Below are 22,866 nucleotides of genomic sequence, written 5' to 3' on the forward strand. Positions count from 1 at the left end.
TTTCCATGAAATATTACTCATCTTTTGGAGTTTTCAGCCATGAAAAAAATGTCTAAACCATTTTTAGCTCACAGGCTATACAAAAACAGGCAGCTAGCTAAACCCGCCGGCCATAGTTTATGGATCTCTGTATGTTGTGTGTCATTAGTAGACATTATTATAATGTCTATAATTATCTATCTATAGATATTATTTTTTAATTGTGGTAAAATGTACACAGCATAATATCATTTTAACCATGCATGAGTATATGATCCAGTAGAATCAAATATATTCATGATGTTGTAGAACCATCACCACCCGAAACATTTTTGCCACTACAGACAAAAACTCTGTACCTGTTAAATAATTTCCTTTTGGATTGTTCAGTGTTCGGTGTTGTTACCTGTGTCACCAGTGCACACCTTCTTTTCCTCAAACTAATTTAAATCAGGTGTGGTGTTGCTTTTCCTACCCCTTTACTTTTCTTGCACGACTTCCATTCACCACAGCACATCTTTCTAATTCCAGATAGTAAAGAGCTCAGGGGTCTAATAGCCAAGGGCTAGAGGAAGCTGGTTTCATCTGAACTTCAAAGCAGTGGTTTTTAAAGTGTTATCATGGGACGCAAGGCAATCTCTGACATCATTTCTTGAGGCCTGACAAAAAGACTATTTTCACAATATGAAACACTCTTTTTCTTTTTTAAGCTCATTGTCCTATATGTATACAGTGGAGTATTCTAGAGGTTTACATGGAAAATATACAAAACTTGTACCAATGCATCTCGAAATGGAAATGGCTAAAATATTGCCTTAATTCCAACTTAGGATGTCAAAATACTTAGGAGTTAATATAACAAGAGTGATAGAGCTTCTACAGGAAAAAGAAAACTAAATAATAGCATTGAAGGCATAAAATATATCTGTACAAGTGAAAAGGTGTGCACAATTTTGGGATAGAAAGACAGTTTACTAAAATTTAAATTCTTTATACATCCAAGCAATTATGTTCCAAATTCCAACAGGATTGTTTTAATTAGATGCAAAAGTTTCACCTGCATATAAAAATATTAATGCCATAGAGAAAATTCATGGAAAGAAAAAACAGTGATGGAGACTTTCTTTACTGGATCTCAGAGCTCATCACAAAGCCAATCTAATCTAATCAATCATATTGGTATAAGCTTACACAGAAATACTAGTGGAACAGAATAGAAAACTCAGAATTCATTTTTACTTATATAAGAATTCAAGATATGATTAAAAGGGCTGTGTAATTAAGAGGAAAATAATGAATCATTTAATGCCTGATGCTAGAACAAGTGGCTCTCCACAGGATTGGATTTCCCCTCCGACATTGTTAAAGTAGAAAGATAGACATGAGCAGCTGGGGAAGGGAAAGATAAGGTTCAAGGATAAAAACTATCCAAACTGCCCAGGTAGCAGGTGCCACATGAAGACAACAAAGGCTTTGCAGAGAGATATTTCTTGCCTATTGGGACCAGGCCAGCATGTTCCCAACCAGATCCCAGCAAGGTCCCAGTGCAGGTGCCATTGAGGAAAACTAAGGACAGTTTTCCTCCTCATACTTTCATTAAAATAAAATTGTGGTTTTGCCCCCTACCCCACCCATGGGCTTTTTTGTGTGCATTCTGGGAAAAGACATGTGCAACATGAGGAATGGGTGTATAACTAGAGCTGTCAATCAAATGACCTCACCCTGTCAATCAAAAGTAATGCTTCCCAGCTAGGTGGTGATAAACAGCGCTTCCCTTCAAAGTTTGGGGCCTTTGTCTACCTTGACTCTGACCCGTTCCTCCCTTGGAGTGTATTTAAATAAAACTTTCACTCTGCTTCACTATTGTGTCTCTGCCATTCAATTCTTTGTTGTGGTGGGGACAAGAACCAAGGAGAGCAAACTTAACCTGTAACAACATCATATATATAAGAATTCCAGATACATAAATGATATAAAGTGTAGGAGCATGGAGAAAATATGGAAAATATGGGAAGTGCATGCCAATATGTTAACATTCATTATCGTGGGGTTTCCTGAGAAGGGTGAAGTGGAGAAGAGATGGCCTGGGGGACCAAGATAAAAAAATTCAATGAAAAAGCATGTATGTGATAACTGATATGCTTATTTTAAATCATGTATTTTGTGTGATGTATTCATGTATGTTATGTAATAATGTATTAAATTATGTCTAATTTTTCTTCCTATATAAATAAATGAAATAAATTCAGTAAATGATATCAAATCACAGTGAGTGTAAATGACAAAGCACTCAATATAATCACTTATATGACCAAGAGATATGCATTCAAACTTATATCTGAATTGCTGGGAATGGTCCACAATTGAGAGTCCCTGACATCAGAGAATTATTTTCTATATGTAAAGATTTTGGCACTTACCTCTAAGTAGATATCTAGGACATGTCCAATTATGAACGTGAAAAAGCCTGGGATTCTCCCTGTGGGCACTGGGAACCTTTTCTGTGCCAATCTGCCTTTTGATCTTTACACTGCAAAGTTTGAAGACACAGGTGCTGGGTGCCACTTTTGTCTGTAAACCTCTCTCCTCTGCCACATTTAAAGGTACAAACCAAATAGTGCTTTATAATTAAAGAGCAAACAGTCAAGCACAGTTTTAAATGTTAGAGAAAGGAAACAAAACCACTCGGATGTTCCTCAAGGCAAACACCAACCCTTCTCAGAACCACACAATTTGGCGGAGTACCTGTGTTCCAGGTCCAAGTTTGAGTCTGACCTGGAAATTCCGAGTTTATCCAGACAATATATCCAGGTGGGGAACACTGACACTCCTAACATGGATACAATCAGGCTTTCATGTATAGACTTAAAACTGTGGATACCATGATATGAATGGAGGACATGAAGGGTGGGAAAGGTATTAATCTCATTGGTTAATCGCTCATTCCTGACCGCTGTAGAGTTGGCACCTTCCTCTTTTTATCTTTCTTCCTTCCATATACGTGACGATGGGTGTGGTAGGTTGGGATGAAGGATTGCGGGGCCCCCCAGATCTTGCAAGACTCTGAGAAAATAAGTAGGGGAATGAGGAAGTCAGCCTGTGTTATATTTGCTCTTCCAACAGTTACTGAGAAAGGAGAGCTAGCTGGAACCCTAGTCCCTCTTTTTTTCCATTGGTGTGCCATACACATGGGCAACCTCTCCTAAGTGTGCCCAGATTTTGATGCTGAGCTTAGCATAGGAGGCATATCTACAGTTACTGTGGCCCCTACTTTCTAGCTAAAATGGTACCATGTCCCCTAGTGACTGCAGTGAGCCAGGATGCCAGCACACCCATCAGTGGACATTTTCAGTTCAGGGCCTGACCTGAGTCCAGGTGGGGTTAGGATGGTCCCATTGGACCTGGTCAGAGCCTGACACTGGGAGGCTATTCTCTAGTATAAGAGAGGGGGAGCATGGATCTTACTACGCTGATGGACAGTGACTGTAATGGGGTATGTAGTGGGGACTTGATAATAGGGGGAATGTAGTAACCACAATGTTGCTCCTCATGTGAAACCTGAGCATGAGATTGTATATCAATGATACCTTAATAAAAATAAAAAAAAAAGAGGGGGGTGCATGGGGGGCCAGATGCTGCAGTGAGCACTTTATCACATGAGACAGGATTTTGGTGTTAGTGGGCACCTGGGTTAGGATGGTTTTTCCCTAAAGCCAAGTCACACCAAGTGGGTATTTGTGAAGGCCTTGAACCAGGAAGGATGTTGTTTGGTGTGAAAGAAAGTGTGTGCACTGTGAGCCTCCTGATTGGGTGGGTACTGTCTGGGGCCAGAGACGGGGCTGAGAGTGGAGGCCTCATGCTAGTGTGGGTATCCTCTAGAGCAACAGGTCAGGGGCTGGGAGGCTGGGGTATGGGGGTGTGGTGTGCTCATGCAGGCCTGTGCTGGGACTGGCATTCTCTCATGCTCCAGAGATGGGCAAGGCGTCAGTGAGACCTCTTGTCAGGAAGGGTGTCCTCCAGCATAGAGCATGGAGATTCATGGAGGCCTTGTGGTGGTAGGTTTGGGAGCCCACAAAAGTCTCTCATCATTTTTCAGTGTTCAGGGGAGGTACTCCCTCTAGGGGCCGATGGAGGCTTGATGGGGCAGGCCTTGGGTGGGCACCCTTGCTTTAAGAGTGGTATGTAATTGCTACTTGATCCCAAAGAAGGTGGACATGAGTTATGCAGCATCACAGTGGCCAGGACAGGACTTACGTTTGCAGGCGTCCTTGAGCACCCAGGGGTGGAAGGCTGACAAACGTTAGCACTGGAGAGCCGTCCTGTTGGAAGGTCGTGTTTGAGGCAGGTGGTCACTTGGAGGTGCGTGGTTGTCGTCTCGCTGGACCTTCTGTGGAGGCACATGGGGACAGATGGGTCTGAAATGCTGTCCTCTCCAGCAGTGAGCTCGCGGGCTTGGGTGACATCCGCTCCTGGGACAGCCCTCCCAAGCAGCTATCCTCTAGCATGGTGTGAAGTTTCTAACTAGGCTCCGTGGGATAAAAACTGGCCTGGGCTACTGGGGGCCCTGCCAGGGTTGCCGGGCTCAGGAGCTGGATGTGCAAACATCAGCAAGATTTCCAGTACTGGCAAACACTGGCCTCCTTGTGCAACGATTTCCCAGCCTGGCTGCAGAGCTTGTTTACTGGAGGGCAGTGCAAAGGCAGCCCAGCTGAGCCAGCAGGGCGGCTGTTACATAACGCACCTTACCCAGAGGGTGGGGCAGGCTCCCTGGGCAGTCTGGGTGCATTTCAGGACAAGTGCAGGGCATCCAACTCTGGTGAAATGTGTGCTGCTGTGATGACAGCCCTGTGAGGGGCCCACCCGGGCCTGCAGGCCTTTGTTTGGTTCGTGCCTGCCTCTTAGGGTGAGGTCGCTGTGCACTCGCCTGCGCCCTGGATAACATACACAAGAGCAAGTGGGTCTGAGAAAGTTTAGGAGGGACTCCATACATTTCCAATTGCAAAATATCCAATTGTTCTATGGGCACAGGGGTTGTCTGGGAGCTTGAGACCGTCCTCGGGTCAGAGGATTTGGGCTTAAGGGTCACAGACTAGCCCAAGTAGCTGGAGAAAATACAGACATCAACAGCCAGCACAGAGGTTAACAGTGGCCTTGGACAAATTTGTTCTTTGATGGTTGTAGCCGCTCTCCCAGGGAGCTGTGCACTCACCAAGCGGGTGGGGTAGTCCTGGGTGAAGGGGCCTTTTATCTCCAAATCCCAGGAATGTGGCTGCTCTGACACGCTGAGTGTGGTTTAGGGGCCCTCCAGAGGCACAGGAACTTCTTCCCCTTCTGTCTCAGACATGACTAGCATTCCTAGGCGGAGTTTGCCGTCTCCTCTCTCAGTGGGCCGCACAGGTCCTGGCGGCAAAGACTTGTGGAGCAGGGAGAGCAGTTAGCACTCCCTCGGGGTCCCACAGGGGGTCCCTAGGGCTTCTGTGGTCATGGGTCACAGGAAAGGACCTGTTCTCAGTCAGGCCACCAAACCTGTTGGGACCACAAATGACTGAGAAATGGAGGCGGAGGGGAAGTGGTGACGAGTAAACATACAACTGGAGTCTCAGTGAACACGGAGACTTTTTATATCTCCTTGACATTAATGGGGGGTGATGTGGCACTTTACAAAAGTTGGTATGAGGTCTTTTAGGGCCCTCCAGTCTAGAATTTAACAGGATCAAGGCCTGAGGCAGAAGAGTGACCCCCTAAGGGGAACCATTTACCCAAGTGTAACTAAAATAGCACTTCCTTAACGAGGTCATTATGTCTCTCAGTCAGACCTGCCACTTGAGGGGCCAGCCGGTGAAAATCCCATCATGTGCCTTGTTCCAGTACCCATGCTTGTAGGGGTGGGAAGTATAATGAGAGCCTGGGTCAGGGTCTATGGTGTCTGGGGCTCCAAAAGGTACCAACATAGAGTAAGGTCTGTCCTGTGGGGTCTACATGGGTTTGCCTTGAGGGGAAGGCAAGCCGTGGCCTGGTGCACACATCTACCATGGCAGGAGTATATCATGTGGCACCTGAGAGGGCACAGGGAACAATGTCATTGACCTGTCATCTGGAGAAAGGCAGCTGGCCTCAGGGAATACCCGTCCACCCGAGGGAGTCTCCAGTGCTTAGTTTTGTTACAAAGGACAAGTTATCAACAGCTGTTTGGAAGGGCAGAGCCTGGACAGTCAAAAGCAATGTGCACATTATACAGACTGAGGGACACTTAGCTGTATTGTGGCAGCTGCCACCCCTGTCCCCCTTTGCCTGAGGGCCTCCTCTGGTCACCTGCTCTTCAGCCTGTGATGGGGGCTGTAGGTACCAGGGAATGAATGCCTCCTGGGAGCAAGCCCCAGATGAGAGGTAGCAGTCGGCACATCGACACCCCAGCAACTCACCTGTTTCTCAGAATTTCCAGTGGGATAAAATTCCAGGTTTCCTTCCTCACTCTGCCTCACCTGCTTGCTCTTCTTCCTGTGCTTTTATATTACTTCTTGAATAAACACCTTCACTTGAAACCTCACATTCTACTTTTGGAGGAATCCAAGCTAAGGCAGACATTTGGGGACAGCTGGAGACATGACAATGTGAGTTCTGTACCAGGTGATGTTGTTGTGCTCTTGGCTGTGGTAAGGGCATAGTGGCAACATAAGAGATTGTCCCTGCTCCTGCGAGATTCATGCTGAAGTGACGTGTGATGTTGATAACTTCTTTCCAAGTGGCTTAGGAATAGTCTGTGTTTTGTATTTGTAAGGTTTGGAAAGTTTAAAATGATCAAGTATATCAAATTACTTTTTTTGAATCTAAGAAAATTTAATAAATATAGAGTTGATATTCAGGGTCAGGGTAATTTGCTCTGTTGTCCTTTGAATTCCTGGCCAAGCACAACCTCAAAAGCTCACTACTGTTACCTGGACACACATGCCAATGTAGTCTTCACTGTCAGCTCTGGCTTCTTGGTAAGTTACTATGGAAAGTTTCCTTTTATCTGCAAGACACTCAAAAGAGACATTTGCCAACGTTTCCCAAGCAGCCCACACGCCATGTGTTTTGTTCCTTGAAGGGCTGACCGAACATTGATAAATACCTGCTACTGCCTCCCTGGAGGCTGAAAACTGTCCCCAATCCACCCCAGAAATGCTAACCCCAGGCAAAGCGGTTTAGGCTCTAATGTAGCTAAGAGTCTTTAGAGAAAAAAATATTTACTTTTTACTAAGTAACAAAAATGTCATCATTCTTTTCTTCCTGACCTGTGGACTTCACTCTGAGTGCTAGTTTTTAAGCAGCATGGCCCAAACCTCTGTGTGTGTAATTACCAACAGCTAGGCGCTTCTGGCATCACTGCACGCAGGGCTCTGGGTACAAGTCATGACAAAGGCCTCCATGTTCTTATTCAGGAGAGGGATTATTGGGGTGGCCCGCAGTGATAAAAGAAGAAAGGATTGAGGCATGACAGGCCTTCAGTGACCCTGTTCCTAGGGCAGTAGAGAAGCCATTTCTGGGAAGCTGCCCTTACAGTAAAAGCAAAAAATTTGACTTTCTGACCAATTGTGAAGTCCATCTTCTTTCTTTCACAGAAATGGATTTATAATAAGCATTTTTTAATGCATAATTAAATTATTTAAATCATATTGCCTGCCCAGAACTTAATACCCAGAACATGCGGAGTCAAATATTCAGATATATTCCTCTTCCCAGCAACATCTGTCAATAAAACAATCAGCAAGTCTGGCCCCCATTATTTCAAAGCCTCAGTGGAAGAAGAGGCTGTTTTAAAAAGGACAGGTCAGCCATGCACTAATAAATACTTTAGGGAGAGATGGGATAACAATTTCATTTCCATTTTTTAAATTCATTGATTACTTACTAACTGTCCACCGCATAAAACATGCCAAAAAGGAAAGAGTACCAGGTAAAAATCGGGTCCCGTCTCCAAGTTGCTGACTGAAAAGTAAGGCCACCTCACCTTGTGGGGTTACTGTACGTATGCTAATTGTAGTATTACCACACAATACTTATTACTATCCAGTAATATCCCAAATATAAAGTGATAGAAAACTGATTGCTTATTTTTAAAATACCCAATTCATTGTATGAGAAAATGATTGATTACCACTCTTTTTCTCTTTACATGATTTTCCTATTTTATCCTTCATTTATATTAATCTATTAGCAAGGATAATATATCTACCAACATCTGAGTAGTCACAACTGGCCATTATGCAAATCCTTTTTCATACATTATCCCATTTATTACTAACTGTGAGTAATTTCAGAATTGCCTTATAAGTAAAGAATAGTTAATTATTTGTAAGAGTTAGCATAGTATTAGGTGGAATGTCTGCTAGAATAGAATAGGTAGAATTTATGATTACCACTTTAACGAAGACAAAGAAAAAGTTCCACTTTCTGAACTAAAGCCTCTGTGGGGGAACTAGTGCTGCTCTAGCCAGTGCCAAGGTCAGAGACACAAAGCCTGCACCAACTAAGGGCCCTACCGCTGCCCAGCCCCACACCCCAGTACTGTGGGGCCTTTTCTTAATTGGCGAGGTTTGGACCTCACCCCAGCCAGGGCTTCCTTTCTGTGTTCATACAGAACTTAGTATTCAGAATGCAATATGGCCAGGGCAACATTAGACCCTGGAATGGTTTGAAAACAGCCCATCGCTTCGGGAGATGTTAGATGCCCTATATAGAGGGAAGTGGGCAGTGACCTGGCAAATGCCTGCTGGATGTTATTAGATGTTTCTGAAGAGAAACCACAAACTACTCAAAGTCCTTAGGACTTCCCAAATACCAGTCTCTACAAGAGCCACATTCAACTCACTCCTGAAGCTTTTATAAAAGCTTAGATTCCTGGGCCCACCTGAGATTTAGGAGAAAAGAATGAGGAAGTTAACTGATCCTGGCCAGCTGCAATAACACCTACTGTGTACCTGGCTCTAGTGTGAGGACTTGAACTGGACATGTAGATTCGGGTTTATGGAGACACAAAGGGAGCAAAGTTCACCCATACTGAGGATTCCTTGACAAGCGGATCCCTGGTCAGGAGCCACACCCTCTAGTTTGCCTCCAACTAGGAAGGTTTCATAACAAATATTATGACTGTGACTATGAGGCACTAATGCCCCCCCATCCATAACGTGCTGGTCCCACCCATGCAGACAAAGCAAGCGTGGAGAGCTGAGACTTTGGGGAGGTGCATGGCTTATGGAGGAAAGGAGCTGTGGAAACTGAGGCAGGAGGAACAGTGTGGGTAACAGCGACACCTGCCTTCCTCACACCCAGGTGCTTGGAGGGAAGGGCTGAAGGGGGCCCCAGTGTGCTGCTCCTCCAGGGACTCTAGGGTGGCTATAACTATCCTCTGACTAGGATAGGGTGTGCACCACAGAGGGCCCAGCCTGGAGGTCCCCTGGTTAATGCCATGGCCAGTCAGATCCTCCAGCCTCCCAAGGCTCAGAGGAACTGGCTGGGCCAGAGGGGCTCTTGCTGGGCAGGTCTGGGTTAACAAGTTGGTGGCTTCAAACTCTCCCCAGCTGGATACAAACAGGCTGAACAAGACAACTGTGTGTCAAGAAACTGCAGGATCTCCAGTCCCACAGGTGAAGGGGAAGAAAATTCCCTGAGGAAGAGACAGGGGGGAAGCAGGGGTGCAGGAGGGGAGAGGGTGAGCAGAGGCCATCCTTGAGTTATAAACAAGTAATGCTTCTGTGCCAAAGGTAAATAACTGCTTTTAATTTCTCCTCATTCATTGCTTAGAAGAGAATTGATTGTCAGCGTGCAGAGAAAAGCATATATGTTTTCCACAAAGGATATATTGACATGGTTTAAAACTTAAACACAATTATGCTGCCATCACTATTTATCCCTAGAAAGTAACCTGTTTTGCTTAATCATTGTCTGAGGTGACATAGGGTGATGAGTTCTGTATGAGCAAAAAATAGTATATACTTGAACTTGTCAGAGCCTTAGAGTGGGGGGTGAACAGACCAAAGGCCAATACTGCATTGCTTTGGAAGTGGAAGAGATGGCAGAGGTTGGGGGTGAGAGGTGTGGACAGGATATGCCCTGGGAGATATTTGGGGAAAAAGAAGAATGTTTAGGAGATATTTATGAAGCTTTAGTTATGGTATTAGATGAAATTCATAACCCATAGATATTTTAAATTTCCATTTAACTCACTATTGTGCCATGGGGTGGGTTCTGTCCAAATGTGCCTGGAGATGAGTGAAGGACAAATCTGATGGACCACTGCCTCTTCTACATCATTTTTTATTTCAATATCACCCAAAAAGAACCTCAAACCCTTGGACTTCACTGTGGTTCCTGCTCTCAGAGGATGAATCAGCAATCTTCAAAGATTCTGAGTCTCCTGTCCAGGTGCAAAGGGCATGGGGGTTGTAAAGAGAAAACTGTTGACATTGATGTCTGTTTCAGTTGGGATACAACCAGGTCAAGAAAACTTATCGCACACTGGCTTAAACCCCACAGAAATGTGTTACCTCTTAAACAAAAAGTGCAGAGTAAGGCAAATGCTGGGGCCACCCCAGGAGGTCTGCTCTGCTCTCACTCCTCAGCTATTCCTCTGGCATGGTCCTTGGGCTGAGTGAAGACAGCTTGGCCTTTCCAGACAGCACATCCCAAGATGTGTCCAGTCTTGGGGCCACTTGATTTCAGAAGGGAGGGAAACTCTCCAAGATGCACCCCACCCCTGTGTTTCCACTTACATGTCATTGGCCAGGACAGGGTTACAGCCCCCTTCCAAGGCAATTACCTGTCAAGGGAAGTGGAACCAACGTGACTGACCTACACAAACTTTTTGGGGTAAAATGGGTGTTGGGAAGGCAAACACCTTGACCACTGAAATCACAATGAGAACATGATGGTCATTCGTTTAGACCTTTCCTGCTCCACTTAGAGCTCCCTGGTGAGCTTTTCAAACATAGTGACACCTCAGCTTTACTATAGAGCAAAAAATAAGTATGTCCAGTGGGTGTGTGGTCTCAGATTTAGACAAAAGTGTCTCCATAAATAAGAGTAGAGCAATTGCCTTGGCTGTGAAGGAGTGTGTCCTGTATGGTTGGTCCAAGGACAGGCTAAGAGGGGGAAATAGCCAGGGGCCCTCACCCAGCAGCGAATCTGTCTAGAGGACAAATGTAGAGGGAATGAGTGGCAGCTCTTCAATTTAATTTATTACTTCACCTAATTTAAGATGTAAACTGCTATGGAACAAAAAATGAAGGGGAGACACTCACTCACCATGATTCTTAAGGCAGCAAGAACAGGATAGATTAAGTGTAGAGGAAGCCTCAGAGTGAGTTGGACGTTCAAGGTGAAGCAGCCATGAGTAGGAAACATGGAAGTAGTCACCTGGTGGGCTGCAGGCACACCCAGAAACTCAGGAGTTGCGAACATCAAAAAACTGAGAAGCTTGAGTTGCCTGTGTGAACAAGGGTGATGTCTACGTGTCCTGGGAAGGACTGATGATCTAAGAAATGAACAGAGGGTACCCGGAGGTGGGTAAGGTCACAGGATCAAGATACCAACCTTAAAAAAACATTTGTATTAATGTACCTTTCTACTTCATACCTGACGTAAACATCTAGAGTTTTAGCACTTAGCACCTGGTGATCTACATATTCCTATTTGAAATATTGGGAAACTAAGAATTACTTGCCCCCAACTAATCGTAAAGGGAGTGTAGTGGACTGAATAATGTCCACAGAGACAGCCATACCCTAACTCCAGGAACCTGGGGCTATGCCGCCTTGCATGGTAAAAGGGACTTGGCAGATATGGTAAGGATCATGGGGTGGCAGGATCCTCCTGGTTTATCGGCTAGGCCCAGTGTCATCACAACGTCCACAGAGGTGGGATGCTGGAGGGTTACAGCCAGAGAGGAGAGGAGGAGAGGAAGCCTAGATAAGAGAGTCACAGAAAGTGCTTTGGAGAAGGAAGAGGAGTCCCCGAGTGAGGACAGGAGGTGGGCTCTGGAAGCTGGAAAAGGCAAGGATGTGGATTTCCCTACACCCTTGAGTAGGAATGCAGGTCCGCCAATACATTGATTTTAGATCAGTGATCTGGTGTAGGTAAAATTGCAATATTTTCAGAATCTCTTGCCTGGCCTTAGTCCATCTCCCTATCAATAGGTTATTACAAGGGTTGGGGAGCGACAGCATATCTGGACCAGAGAGGTTTGGTGAGGTCCCTTTTTACAGCCAGGTCATGAAAGACATGGACAAGCAGAAGTGGACAACTGCTTGTGAGCAGTAAACAGTTTTCTCCCACTTTATTTCTCCCTTTGACTGATTTCGGCTCCCAAGGTTATTTGCCACTTGCTGGGAACAAATTTTTCCACCCCCACAGAGTTATACTCAGATAGTCAACTTTTGGCCTCCTGAGGTGTTCCAAGGTAGTTTGTGGTAATTTGTTATAGCATCAACAGGAAACTAAAACAGATGTGATTCCAGCCATTATCCCCACAGTCTCCTGCACCATTAATTTCCTTTCTCCTAAGAGCACAGAGGGATGTTGCTAGTTCTCCCATCCTAGAAAACCCTCACGTGATTTCATTTTCTTCAAGAGCAATGGCCCGATCCTGTGGTCCTGTGGACTACATTCTTTGAAACCTTCTATGGTCTGACTCTAGTTCCTCTCTGCCCACTTGCTTGAGCTTAGTCTATTCAGGCTCTGGCCTCCACTCCTCTATCAAACTTCTCTCCACCTTGTGAAGGTCGGTTGTCAGATCCAATGGTCAGTTTTCCCTCCTCATCTTACTTGTCCTGTCAGTAGCATTTGACTCCTGATCCCTGAATCAGTCCCTCCATTTGCCACTAGGACAGAACAACCTCCCCCCTGCCTCCTGCAGCACCCGGCCTCCTCTCAGCCTCCCTTGCCAACCTCTTAATGACAGGCCTCCTCTTCTCTGTCCACACTCACTCTACCTAATCCCTGACTATCTGCTTCCATGGCTCTAAGTGGCAACTATATTCTGGTGAATCCCAAACACATCCCTTTGGTCTACACCTCTCCTCTAACTCAAGACTTGCATACACAGCATCTTCCCTCAGAGACCTAATGGGCATCCCACACATGTCTAAAATATTCCCACAAAAATATGCTCCTCCCACATTATCTCCATCTGAGAAATAAAGCCACTCCTTCCTTCCAGTTCCTAAACTGAAAAGCCTTGGAGTCAACTTCAATTCCTCTTTGTTCCTTTCACATGAACCTCACAAGGTTAGAGAACCTGCTGACTCTACCCTACAAATAAATCCATATTCTAATGACTTCTGACCACCATGCCTGCTCATACTATATCCAAGGCAGCAGCATCTATCACCAGAATATTATAGAAAACCCTAAAATAGGGTTCTTCTTCTCCTTTTTCTTCTCAAGATAACACCCAGAGAGATCCTTTTAAAACAGTCAGCTCTTGCAGCTCCTCTTCTCAGAATCCCCAATATCATTCTCCATTTCTCTCAGCACCAAAGTCTTTTTAAAAGCCTTCATGTCACACACTCCCCACCACAGACTGACTGGACCTATCTCTTACCTCCCTTGCTCATTAAATAAGCACACCTTCCATTTCACCGGAAAAAGCCACTGTCTCTATATTCTTTGATGTTTGTCAAACAAACTTCTTTAAAAATGGCACAGAATGAGGGGGGCGGAAGATGGCGGCGTGAGTAGAGCAGCGGAAATCTCCTCCCAAAACAACATATATCTATGAAAATATAACAAAGACAACCCTTCCTAGAATAAAGACCAGAGGACACAGGACAATATCCAGACCACATCCACACCTGAGAGAACCCAGCGCCTCGCGAAGGGGGTAAGATACAAGCCCCCGCCCCGCGGGAGCCGAGCGCCCCTCCCCCCAGCTCCCGGCGGGAGAAGAGCAGGCAGAGCGGGAGGGAGACGGAGCCCAGGGCTGCCGAACACCCAGCCCCAGCCATCCGGGCCAGAGTGCAGGGCCCTCGATACTGGGAAAACAGGGCAGCAAGAACAGTGAGCAGGCACTGGAGGCTGGGCGACAGAGGACATAAGAAAAGTGCGCGACCATTTTTTTTTTGCTTTTTTGCTGCTTTGTTTTGGCGAGCGCTTTTTGGAAGTCTTAAAGGGACAGGGACCCCAATATTAGGGAAACAGGGCAGAAAGACCGGTGAGCAGAGGCCTGAGGCTGGCACCGGAGAATAAAGAAAAACGAACGACCACCTTTTTTTTTTTTTAATTAAAAATTTTTTTTTTTTTAATTAAAAAAATTTTTTTTTCTTGTTTTTTTTTTGTGGTCGTTGTTTTGTTTTGGCGGGTGCTTTTTGGAAGTCTTAAAGGGGCAGGGCGGGTCACTTAATCCAGAGGTAGGGAATCCGGGATCTCTGGGCACCCTAACCCCTGGGCTGCAGGGAGCAGGGAGGCCCTTTACGGAGATAAATAGCCTCCCAGCAGCTCCTGCTCCAACGCGACTCCACCATTTTGGAGTAGCTGCCCGAGCCAGGCCACGCCCACAGCAACAGCGGAGATTAACTCCATAGCAGCCGGGCAGGAAGCAGAAACCCTGTCTGCGCGCAGCTGCGCAGCACAAGCCACTAGAGGCCGCTGTTCTCCCAGGAGAGGAGGGCCACAAACCAACAAGAAAGGAAGTCCTTCCAGCCGTCACTCGTCCCAGTTCTGCAGACTATTCCTATCACCATGAAAAGGCAAAGCTACAGGCAGACAAAGATCACAGAGACAACACCAGAGAAGGAGACAGACCTAACCAGTCTTCCTGACAAAGAATTCAAAATAAGAATCATAAACATGCTGACAGAGATGCAGAGAAATACGCAAGAGAAATGGGATGAAGTCCGGAAAGAGATCACAGATGCCAGAAAGGAGATCGCAGAAATGAAACAAACTCTCGAAGGGTTTATAAGCAGAATGGATAGAATGCAAGAGGCCATTGATGGAATTGAAATCAGAGAACAGGAACGCATAGAAGCTGACATAGAGAGAGACAAAAGGATCTCCAGGAATGAAACAATATTAAGAGAACTGTGTGACCAATCTAAAAGGAGCAATATCCGTATTATAGGGGTCCCAGAAGAAGAAGAGAGAGGCAAAGAGATGGAAAGTATCTTAGAAGAAATAATTGCTGAAAACTTCCCCACACTGGGGGAGGAAGTAATCAAACAGACCACGGAAATACACAGAACCCCCAACAGAAAGGATCCAAGAAGGGCAACACCAAGACACATAATAATTAAAATGGCAAAGATCAAGGACAAGGAAAGAGTGTTAAAGGCAGCTAGAGAGAAAAAGGTCACCTATAAAGGGAAACCCATCAGGCTAACGTCAGATTTCTCAACAGAAACCCTACAGGCCAGAAGAGAATGGCATGATATATTTAATACAATGAAACAGAAGGGCTTTGAACCAAGGATACTGTATCCAGCACGACTATCATTCAAATATGACGGTGGGATTAAAAAATTCCCAGACAAACAAAAGCTGAGGGAATTTGCTTTCCACAAACCACCTCTACAGAACATCTTACAGGGACTGCTCTAGATGGGCGCACTCCTAGACAGAGCACAGCACAAAACACCCAACATATGAAGAATCGAGGAGGAGGAACAAGAAGGGAGAGAAGAAAAGAATCTCCAGACAGTGTATATAACAGCTCAATAAGCGAGCTAAGTTAGGCAGTAAGATACTAAAGAGGCTAACCTTGAACCTTTGGTAACCACGAATTTAAAGCCTGCAATGGCAATAAGTACATATCTTTCAATAGTCACCCTAAATGTTAATGGGTTGAATGCACCAATCAAAAGACACAGAGTAATAGAATGGATAAAAAAGCAAGACCCATCTATATGCTGCTTACAAGAAACTCACCTCAAACCCAAAGACATGTACAGACTAAAAGTCAAGGGATGGAAAAACATATTTCAAGCAAACAACAGTGAGAAGAAAGCAGGGGTTGCAGTACTAATATCAGACAAAATAGACTTCAAAACAAAGAAAGTAACAAGAGATAAAGAAGGACACTACATAATGATAAAGGGCTCAGTCAAACAAGAGGATATAACCATTCTAAATATATATGCACCTAACACAGGAGCACCAGCATATGTGAAACAAATACTAACAGAACTAAAGGGGGATATAGACTGCAATGCATTCATTCTAGGAGACTTCAACACACCACTCACCCCAAAGGATAGATCCACTGGGCAGAAAATAAGTAAGGACACGGAAGCACTGAACAACACAGTAGAGCAGATGGACCTAATAGACATCTATAGAACTCTACATCCAAAAGCAGCGGGATATACATTCTTCTCAAGTGCACATGGAACATTCTCCAGAATAGACCACATACTAGGCCACAAAAAGAGCCTCAGAAAATTCAAAAAGATTGAAATCCTACCAACCAACTTTTCAGACCACAAAGGCATAAAACTAGAAATAAACTGTACAAAGAAAGCAAAGAGGCTCACGAACACATGGAGGCTTAACAACACGCTCCTAAATAATCAATGGATCAATGACCAAATCAAAATGGAGATCCAGCAATATATGGAAACAAATGACAACAACAACACTAAGCCCCAACTTCTGTGGGACACAGCAAAAGCAGTCTTAAGAGGAAAGTATATAGCAATCCAAGCATATTTAAAAAAGGAAGAGCAATCCCAAATGAAGGGTCTAATGTCACAATTATCGAAATTGGAAAAAGAAGAACAGATGAGGCCTAAGGTCAGCAGAAGGAGGGACATAATAAAGATCAGAGAAGAAATAAATAAAATTGAGAAGAATAAAACAATAGCAAAAATCAATGAAACCAAGAGCTGGTTCTTCGAGAAAATAAACAAAATAGATAAGCCTCTAGCCAGACTTATTAAGAAGAAAAGAGAATCAACACAAATCAACAGTATCAGAAACGAGAAAGGAAAAATCACGACGGACCCCACGGAAATGCAAAGAATTATTGGAGAATACTATGAAAACCTATATGCTAACAAGCTGGGAAACCTAGGAGAAATGGACAACTTCCTAGAAAAATATAACCTTCCAAGATTGACCAAGGAAGAAACAGAAAATCTAAACAGACCAATTACCAGCAACGAAATTGAAGAGGTAATCAAAAAACTACCAAAGAACAAAACCCCCGGGCCAGATGGATTTACCTCGGAATTTTATCAGACATACAGGGAAGACATAATACCCATTCTCCTTAAAGTTTTCCAAAAAATAGAAGAGGAGGGGATACTCCCAAACTCATTCTATGAAGCTAACATCACCCTAATACCAAAACCAGGCAAAGACCCCACCAAAAAAGAAAACTACAGACCAATATCCCTGATGAACGTAGATGCAAAAATACTCAACAAAATATTAGCAAACCGAATTCAAAAATACATCAAAAGGATCATACACCATGACCAAGTGGGATTCATTCCAGGGATGCAAGGATGGTACAACATTCGAAAGTCCATCAACATCATCCACCACATCAACAAAAAGAAAGACAAAAACCACATGATCATCTCCATAGATGCTGAAAAAGCATTTGACAAAGTTCAACATCCATTCATGTTAAAAACTCTCAGCAAAATGGGAATAGAGGGCAAGTACCTCAACATAATAAAGGCCATCTATGATAAACCCACAGCCAACATTATATTGAACAGCGAGAAGCTGAAAGCATTTCCTCTGAGATCGGGAACTAGACAGGGATGCCCACTCTCTCCACTGTTATTTAACATAGTACTGGAGGTCCTAGCCACGGCAATCAGACAAAATAAAGAAATACAAGGAATCCAGATTGGTAAAGAAGAAGTTAAACTGTCACTATTTGCAGATGACATGATACTGTACATAAAAAACCCTAAAGACTCCACCCCAAAACGACTAGAACTGATATCGGAATACAGCAAAGTTGCAGGATCCAAAATCAACACACACAAATCTGTGGCTTTCCTATATACTAACAATGAACCAACAGAGAGAGAAATCAGGAAAACAACTCCATTCACAATTGCATCAAAAAAAATAAAATACCTAGGAATAAACCTAACCAAAGAAGTGAAAGACTTATACTCTGAAAACTACAAGTCACTCTTAAGAGAAATTAAAGGGGACACTAACAGATGGAAACTCATCCCATGCTCGTGGCTAGGAAGAATTAATATCGTTAAAATGGCCATCCTGCCCAAAGCAATATACAGATTTGATGCAATCCCTATGAAACTACCAGCAACATTCTTCAATGAACTGGAACAAATAATTCAAAAATTCATATGGAAACACCAAAGACCCCGAATAGCCAAAGCAATCCTGAGAAAGAAGAATAAAGTAGGGGGGATCTCACTCCCCAACTTCAAGCTCTACTATAAAGCCATAGTAATCAAGACAATTTGGTACTGGCACAAGAACAGTGCTACATACCAGTGGAACAGACTAGAGAATCCAGACATTAACCCAGACATATATGGTCAATTAATATTTGATAAAGGAGCCATGGACATACAATGGCGAAATGACAGTCTCTTCAACAGGTGGTGCTGGCAAAACTGGACAGCTACATGTAGGAGAATGAAACTGGACCATTGTCTAACCCCATATACAAAAGTAAACTCAAAATGGATCAAAGACCTGAATGTAAGCCATGAAACCATTAAACTCTTGGAAGAAAACATAGGCGAAAACCTCTTAGACATAAACATGAGTGACCTCTTCTTGAACATATCTCCCCGGGCAAGGAAAACAACAGCAAAAATGAGTAAGTGGGACTATATTAAGCTGAAAAGCTTCTGTACAGCAAAAGACACCATCAATAGAACAAGAAGGATCCCTACAGTATGGGAGAATATATTTGAAAATGACACATCCGATAAAGGCTTGACGTCCAGAATATATAAAGAGCTCACACGCCTCAACAAACAAAAAGCAAATAACCCAATTAAAAAATGGGCAGAGGAACTGAACAGACAGTTCTCCAAAAAAGAAATACAGATGGCCAACAGACACATGAAAAGATGCTCCACATCGCTAATTATCAGAGAAATGCAAATTAAAACTACAACAAGGTATCACCTCACACCAGTAAGGATGGCTGCCATCCAAAAGACAAACAACAACAAATGTTGGTGAGGCTGTGGAGAAAGGGGAACCCTCCTACACTGCAGATGGGAATGTAAACTAGTTCAACCATTGTGGAAAGCAGTATGGAGGTACATCAAAATGCTCAAAACAGACTTACCATTTGATCCAGGAATTCCACTCCTAGGAATTTACCCTAAGAATGCAGCAATCAAGTATGAGAAAGACAGATGCACCCCTATGTTTATTGCAGCACTATTTACAATAGCCAAGAATTGGAAGTAACCTAAATGTCCATCAATAGATGAATGGATAAAGAAGATGTGGTACATATACACAATGGAATACTACTCAGCTATAAGAAAAGGGCAAATCCAATCATTTGAAGCAACATGGATGGAGCTGGAGGGTATTATGCTCAGTGAAACAAGCCAAGCGGAGAAAGAGAAATACCAAATGATTTCACTTATCTGTGGAATATAAGAACAAAGGAAAAACTGAAGGAACAAAACAGCAGCAGAATCACAGAACTCAAGAATGGACTAACAGGTACCAAAGGGAAAGGGACTGGGGAGGATGGGTGGGTAGGGAGGGATAAGGGGGGGAGAAGTAGGGGGGTATTAAGATTAACATGCATGGGGGGGTAGGAGAAAAGGGAGGGCTGTACAACACAGAGAAGGCAAGTAGTGATTCTACAACATTTTGCTATGCTGATGGACAGTGACTGTAAAGGGGTTTATAGGGGAGACCTGGTATAGGGGAGAGCCTAGTAAACATAATATTCGTCATGTAAGTGTAGATTAGTGATACCAAACAAAAGAAGAAAAAAAAAGGGCAGTTCCTGTGTGGTAACCTCCAACGAGTTCTACACAAGGGTATAAAGGGCATATAAAAGTGTAGGCAAAGGGTCTGTTTGTGTTTATACAGAGGATCAAAGCCTAATTGGGCTACCCCGAAAATGAACTAAGATACGATATGAAAAAGAACTTCCAACATCTGCACTCTCTGGAAGACTCATGCCAGAAGATGATCATCAAAAAACCCCAACAAAGATCCACGCACTGCTACAGCTGTAGATGCACTCATCCCACCAGTTCCTGGACTTGCCATGGGAATGAGGAAGGAGATATCTAAGCTGGCCTGTACATACAGTAAAACAACAAAATTGGACTGGATCTATACTGTTGGAACTCAACCAAGAATTTGGAGAAGTGCAAATTGTAGCGCTCCAAAGTCTTACAACTACAAACTATTTATTGTTAAAAGAACATATGGCATGTGAACAGTCCCCAGGAATAGGTTGTTTTAATTTGTCTGATTTCTCTCAGACTGTTCAAGTTCATTTGGACAATATCCACCATATCATAGATAAGTTTTCACAAATGCCTAAGGTGCCTAACTGGTTTTCTTGGTTTCACTGCAGATGGCTGGTAATTACAGATATGCTTTGGTTATGTAACTATACTCCTATTATGTTAATGTGTGTGTGCAATTTAAGTAGTAGCTTAAAACCTATACATGCTGAAGTTACTCTACAAGAAGATATATCAAAGAAATAATCAATCTTCCCATGTTTTCTTCCGCCTGCTACTTCTATAGCTTTTCTTCTTCCTTCCTAATTACAACCCTTAAATAGAATTCGTGCCTCATATCAAATTTACCGAGTATCATAATTCTTCCAAGTGGTAAAGATACCTCAAGACAAATGCTGGGCATAGAAGCCACAGGGCATAAATATGCAAAGAAGTAAAAAGCTAACTTTTTCAAACAATAAGGCTTCTCTCTCACTTACCAACTTCACATTTCCCTGTATGGCCCCAGAAGATGACTGGTTAGCCAGAGACGGGTAAGATTCCTCAAGGGAGGAACAACCTAAGACAGGCACAGTCGCAGGGGGGCCATCAGGTGAGAAATTGGGGATCAACAGAGGTGAGGCTTAGAACCTCACCCCCCCTGTTCTGAGAGAAATCTTCTGCATACGTGGATGTTTTATTGCCCTGGTCTAGCTTGGATTAACACATAGTCTACAGGCACACACCTGATCATCTACATGTGCTCTCTTACAACACTAAACTATGTTTTCTACCTTTATCTTGTATCTACCTACCACTTCAGCATTTTATTAAAAATAATAATAATAAAGAGAGAAATGTGGTATCCACATATAAATCAAGTATAAAAACCAAATGAGTATTCATATTTGAACTGACTGTTTATAGTTCATAATGCATGAGCAAAACCGAAAGTTTCTGTGATGACTGCCCTTGTACTGTTCACTATGTAACTTATTCATTATGTAAGAATTTGTTCTACATGTAAAAACTTGTTTGTTATGCCTCAGAAGATTGGAGACTGACAAAAATTAGGCTTGGGGTGGAATAATGATTGTGCATTGAGCATTGACTCCCCTATACAGAATTTTATTGTCGTTAACAACCATTTGATCAATAAATATGAGAGATGCCCTCACAAAAAAAAAAAAAAAAAAAAAAAGGACAGACTTCCAATGGTAAAATAAATTAGTAACCGGGATGTAAGGTATAGCATAAGGAATATAGTCAAGATATTGTAACAGCCTGGTAGGGTGATAGCTGGAACCTAGAATTATGTATATAAATGTTCTACCACTGTGTTGTACACTTGAAACTCATGTAATGTAATACTGTGTGTCAACTACCCTTCAATAAAAAATAATTATTAAAATGAAAAAAAAAAAAAAAACTCAAAACCCCAAACCAAAAAAACCTACTCAGCTGCAAACACCATTTATATCTTATAGAAACAAAAGATGACTCACATAAAACTTGCAAAAGTTATACAGAGTTCCCATGTATCCTTCACCTAGATCTCCCTTATGATAATGTAATACATAAAAAGAAACACAACGATCAAAACCAGGTAATTGACATTGGTACAAAACTGTTAAATAAACTATACACCTTACTTAGATTTCACCAGTTTTCACATTTTGTATGGCATATCTTTTCAACCTCTCTGTAACTTTATACTTGAAGTATATTTCTTGTAAATAACATAAAAATCTTACATTTTGTCCACCTGGTAAAAAAAAAAAAAAAATGGCACAGAATGAAGGGTGCAGTGGCTTTGCTTCTCACATGCACACAAATATGAGGGCTTGTGCAGAATTATCTTCCAATGGCACTTACCACTTTTTGACAGCTAAGTACTCCTTATATCAGCCACTCTTCTTCTGCCAGACTATACACTCAAGACATTTCTTACTATAACTTAATTCTTTTCTATTTTATTTATTGAGTAAACAATGTCTGGCACATAAAGGATGTTCAGTAGAGTTTTGCTGAATGAATAAATGAAAGAACATCAACATACCCAGGAACTAATCAAAATACCAAAATATAGGCAGATGACTAAGAACTTATTAAATTAATAGAATGCATTGATTGAGCACAAGCTAAATATAATACTGGAATTTTCTTTTTTCAGCATCATCACATTTATTTTTTATTTATTTATTTATTTTTGTAGATAATTATTTTTTATTGAAGGGTAGTTGACACACAGTATTACATTACATTAGTTTCAGGTGTACAACATAGTGATTCAACATTTATATACATGATAATTCTAGGTACTAGCTATCACCATACCAAGTTGTTACAATATTTTGACTATATTCCTTATGCTATACATTACATCCCGGTTACTTATTTATTTTACAATTGGAAGTGTGTACTTTTTATTTATTTATTTTTGTGTGTGAGGGCATCTCTCATATTTATTGATCAAATGGTTGTT

At 42.8% G+C, this 22,866-nt stretch overlaps 1 protein-coding gene across 7 annotated transcripts in view; it reads right to left on the reverse strand.

Annotated features, from left to right (window-relative positions):
• Positions 1–22,866, reverse strand: part of LOC118913917 (aldo-keto reductase family 1 member C15-like) — a 55,263-nt gene that overhangs the window by 14,510 nt on the left and 17,887 nt on the right. The window contains exons 1-4 of one of the 7 annotated variants that reach the window (XM_057498111.1): positions 11,263–11,458; positions 6,915–6,991; positions 4,234–4,366; positions 2,400–2,509 (exon numbers count right to left, since the gene is read on the reverse strand). The exons of 1 other annotated variant lie outside the window; for it this stretch is intronic. Coding sequence is in view for 1 of the 6 variants with exons in the window: in XM_057498108.1 (XP_057354091.1) it covers positions 4,234–4,380 (147 nt within the window). In the remaining 5 variants the exon portion in view is untranslated. Of the gene's footprint in view, positions 1–2,399; positions 2,510–4,233; positions 4,992–5,188; positions 5,659–6,914; positions 6,992–7,209; positions 7,379–11,262; positions 11,459–22,866 lie in introns of those variants that run through there. 5 more of the 7 variants (XM_036888270.2, XM_036888271.2, XM_036888273.2 and 2 more) reach the window with 5 other exon arrangements.

This window comes from Manis pentadactyla, chromosome 3, assembly GCF_030020395.1.
Source record: "Manis pentadactyla isolate mManPen7 chromosome 3, mManPen7.hap1, whole genome shotgun sequence".
Taxonomy (NCBI): Eukaryota; Metazoa; Chordata; class Mammalia; order Pholidota; family Manidae; genus Manis; species Manis pentadactyla.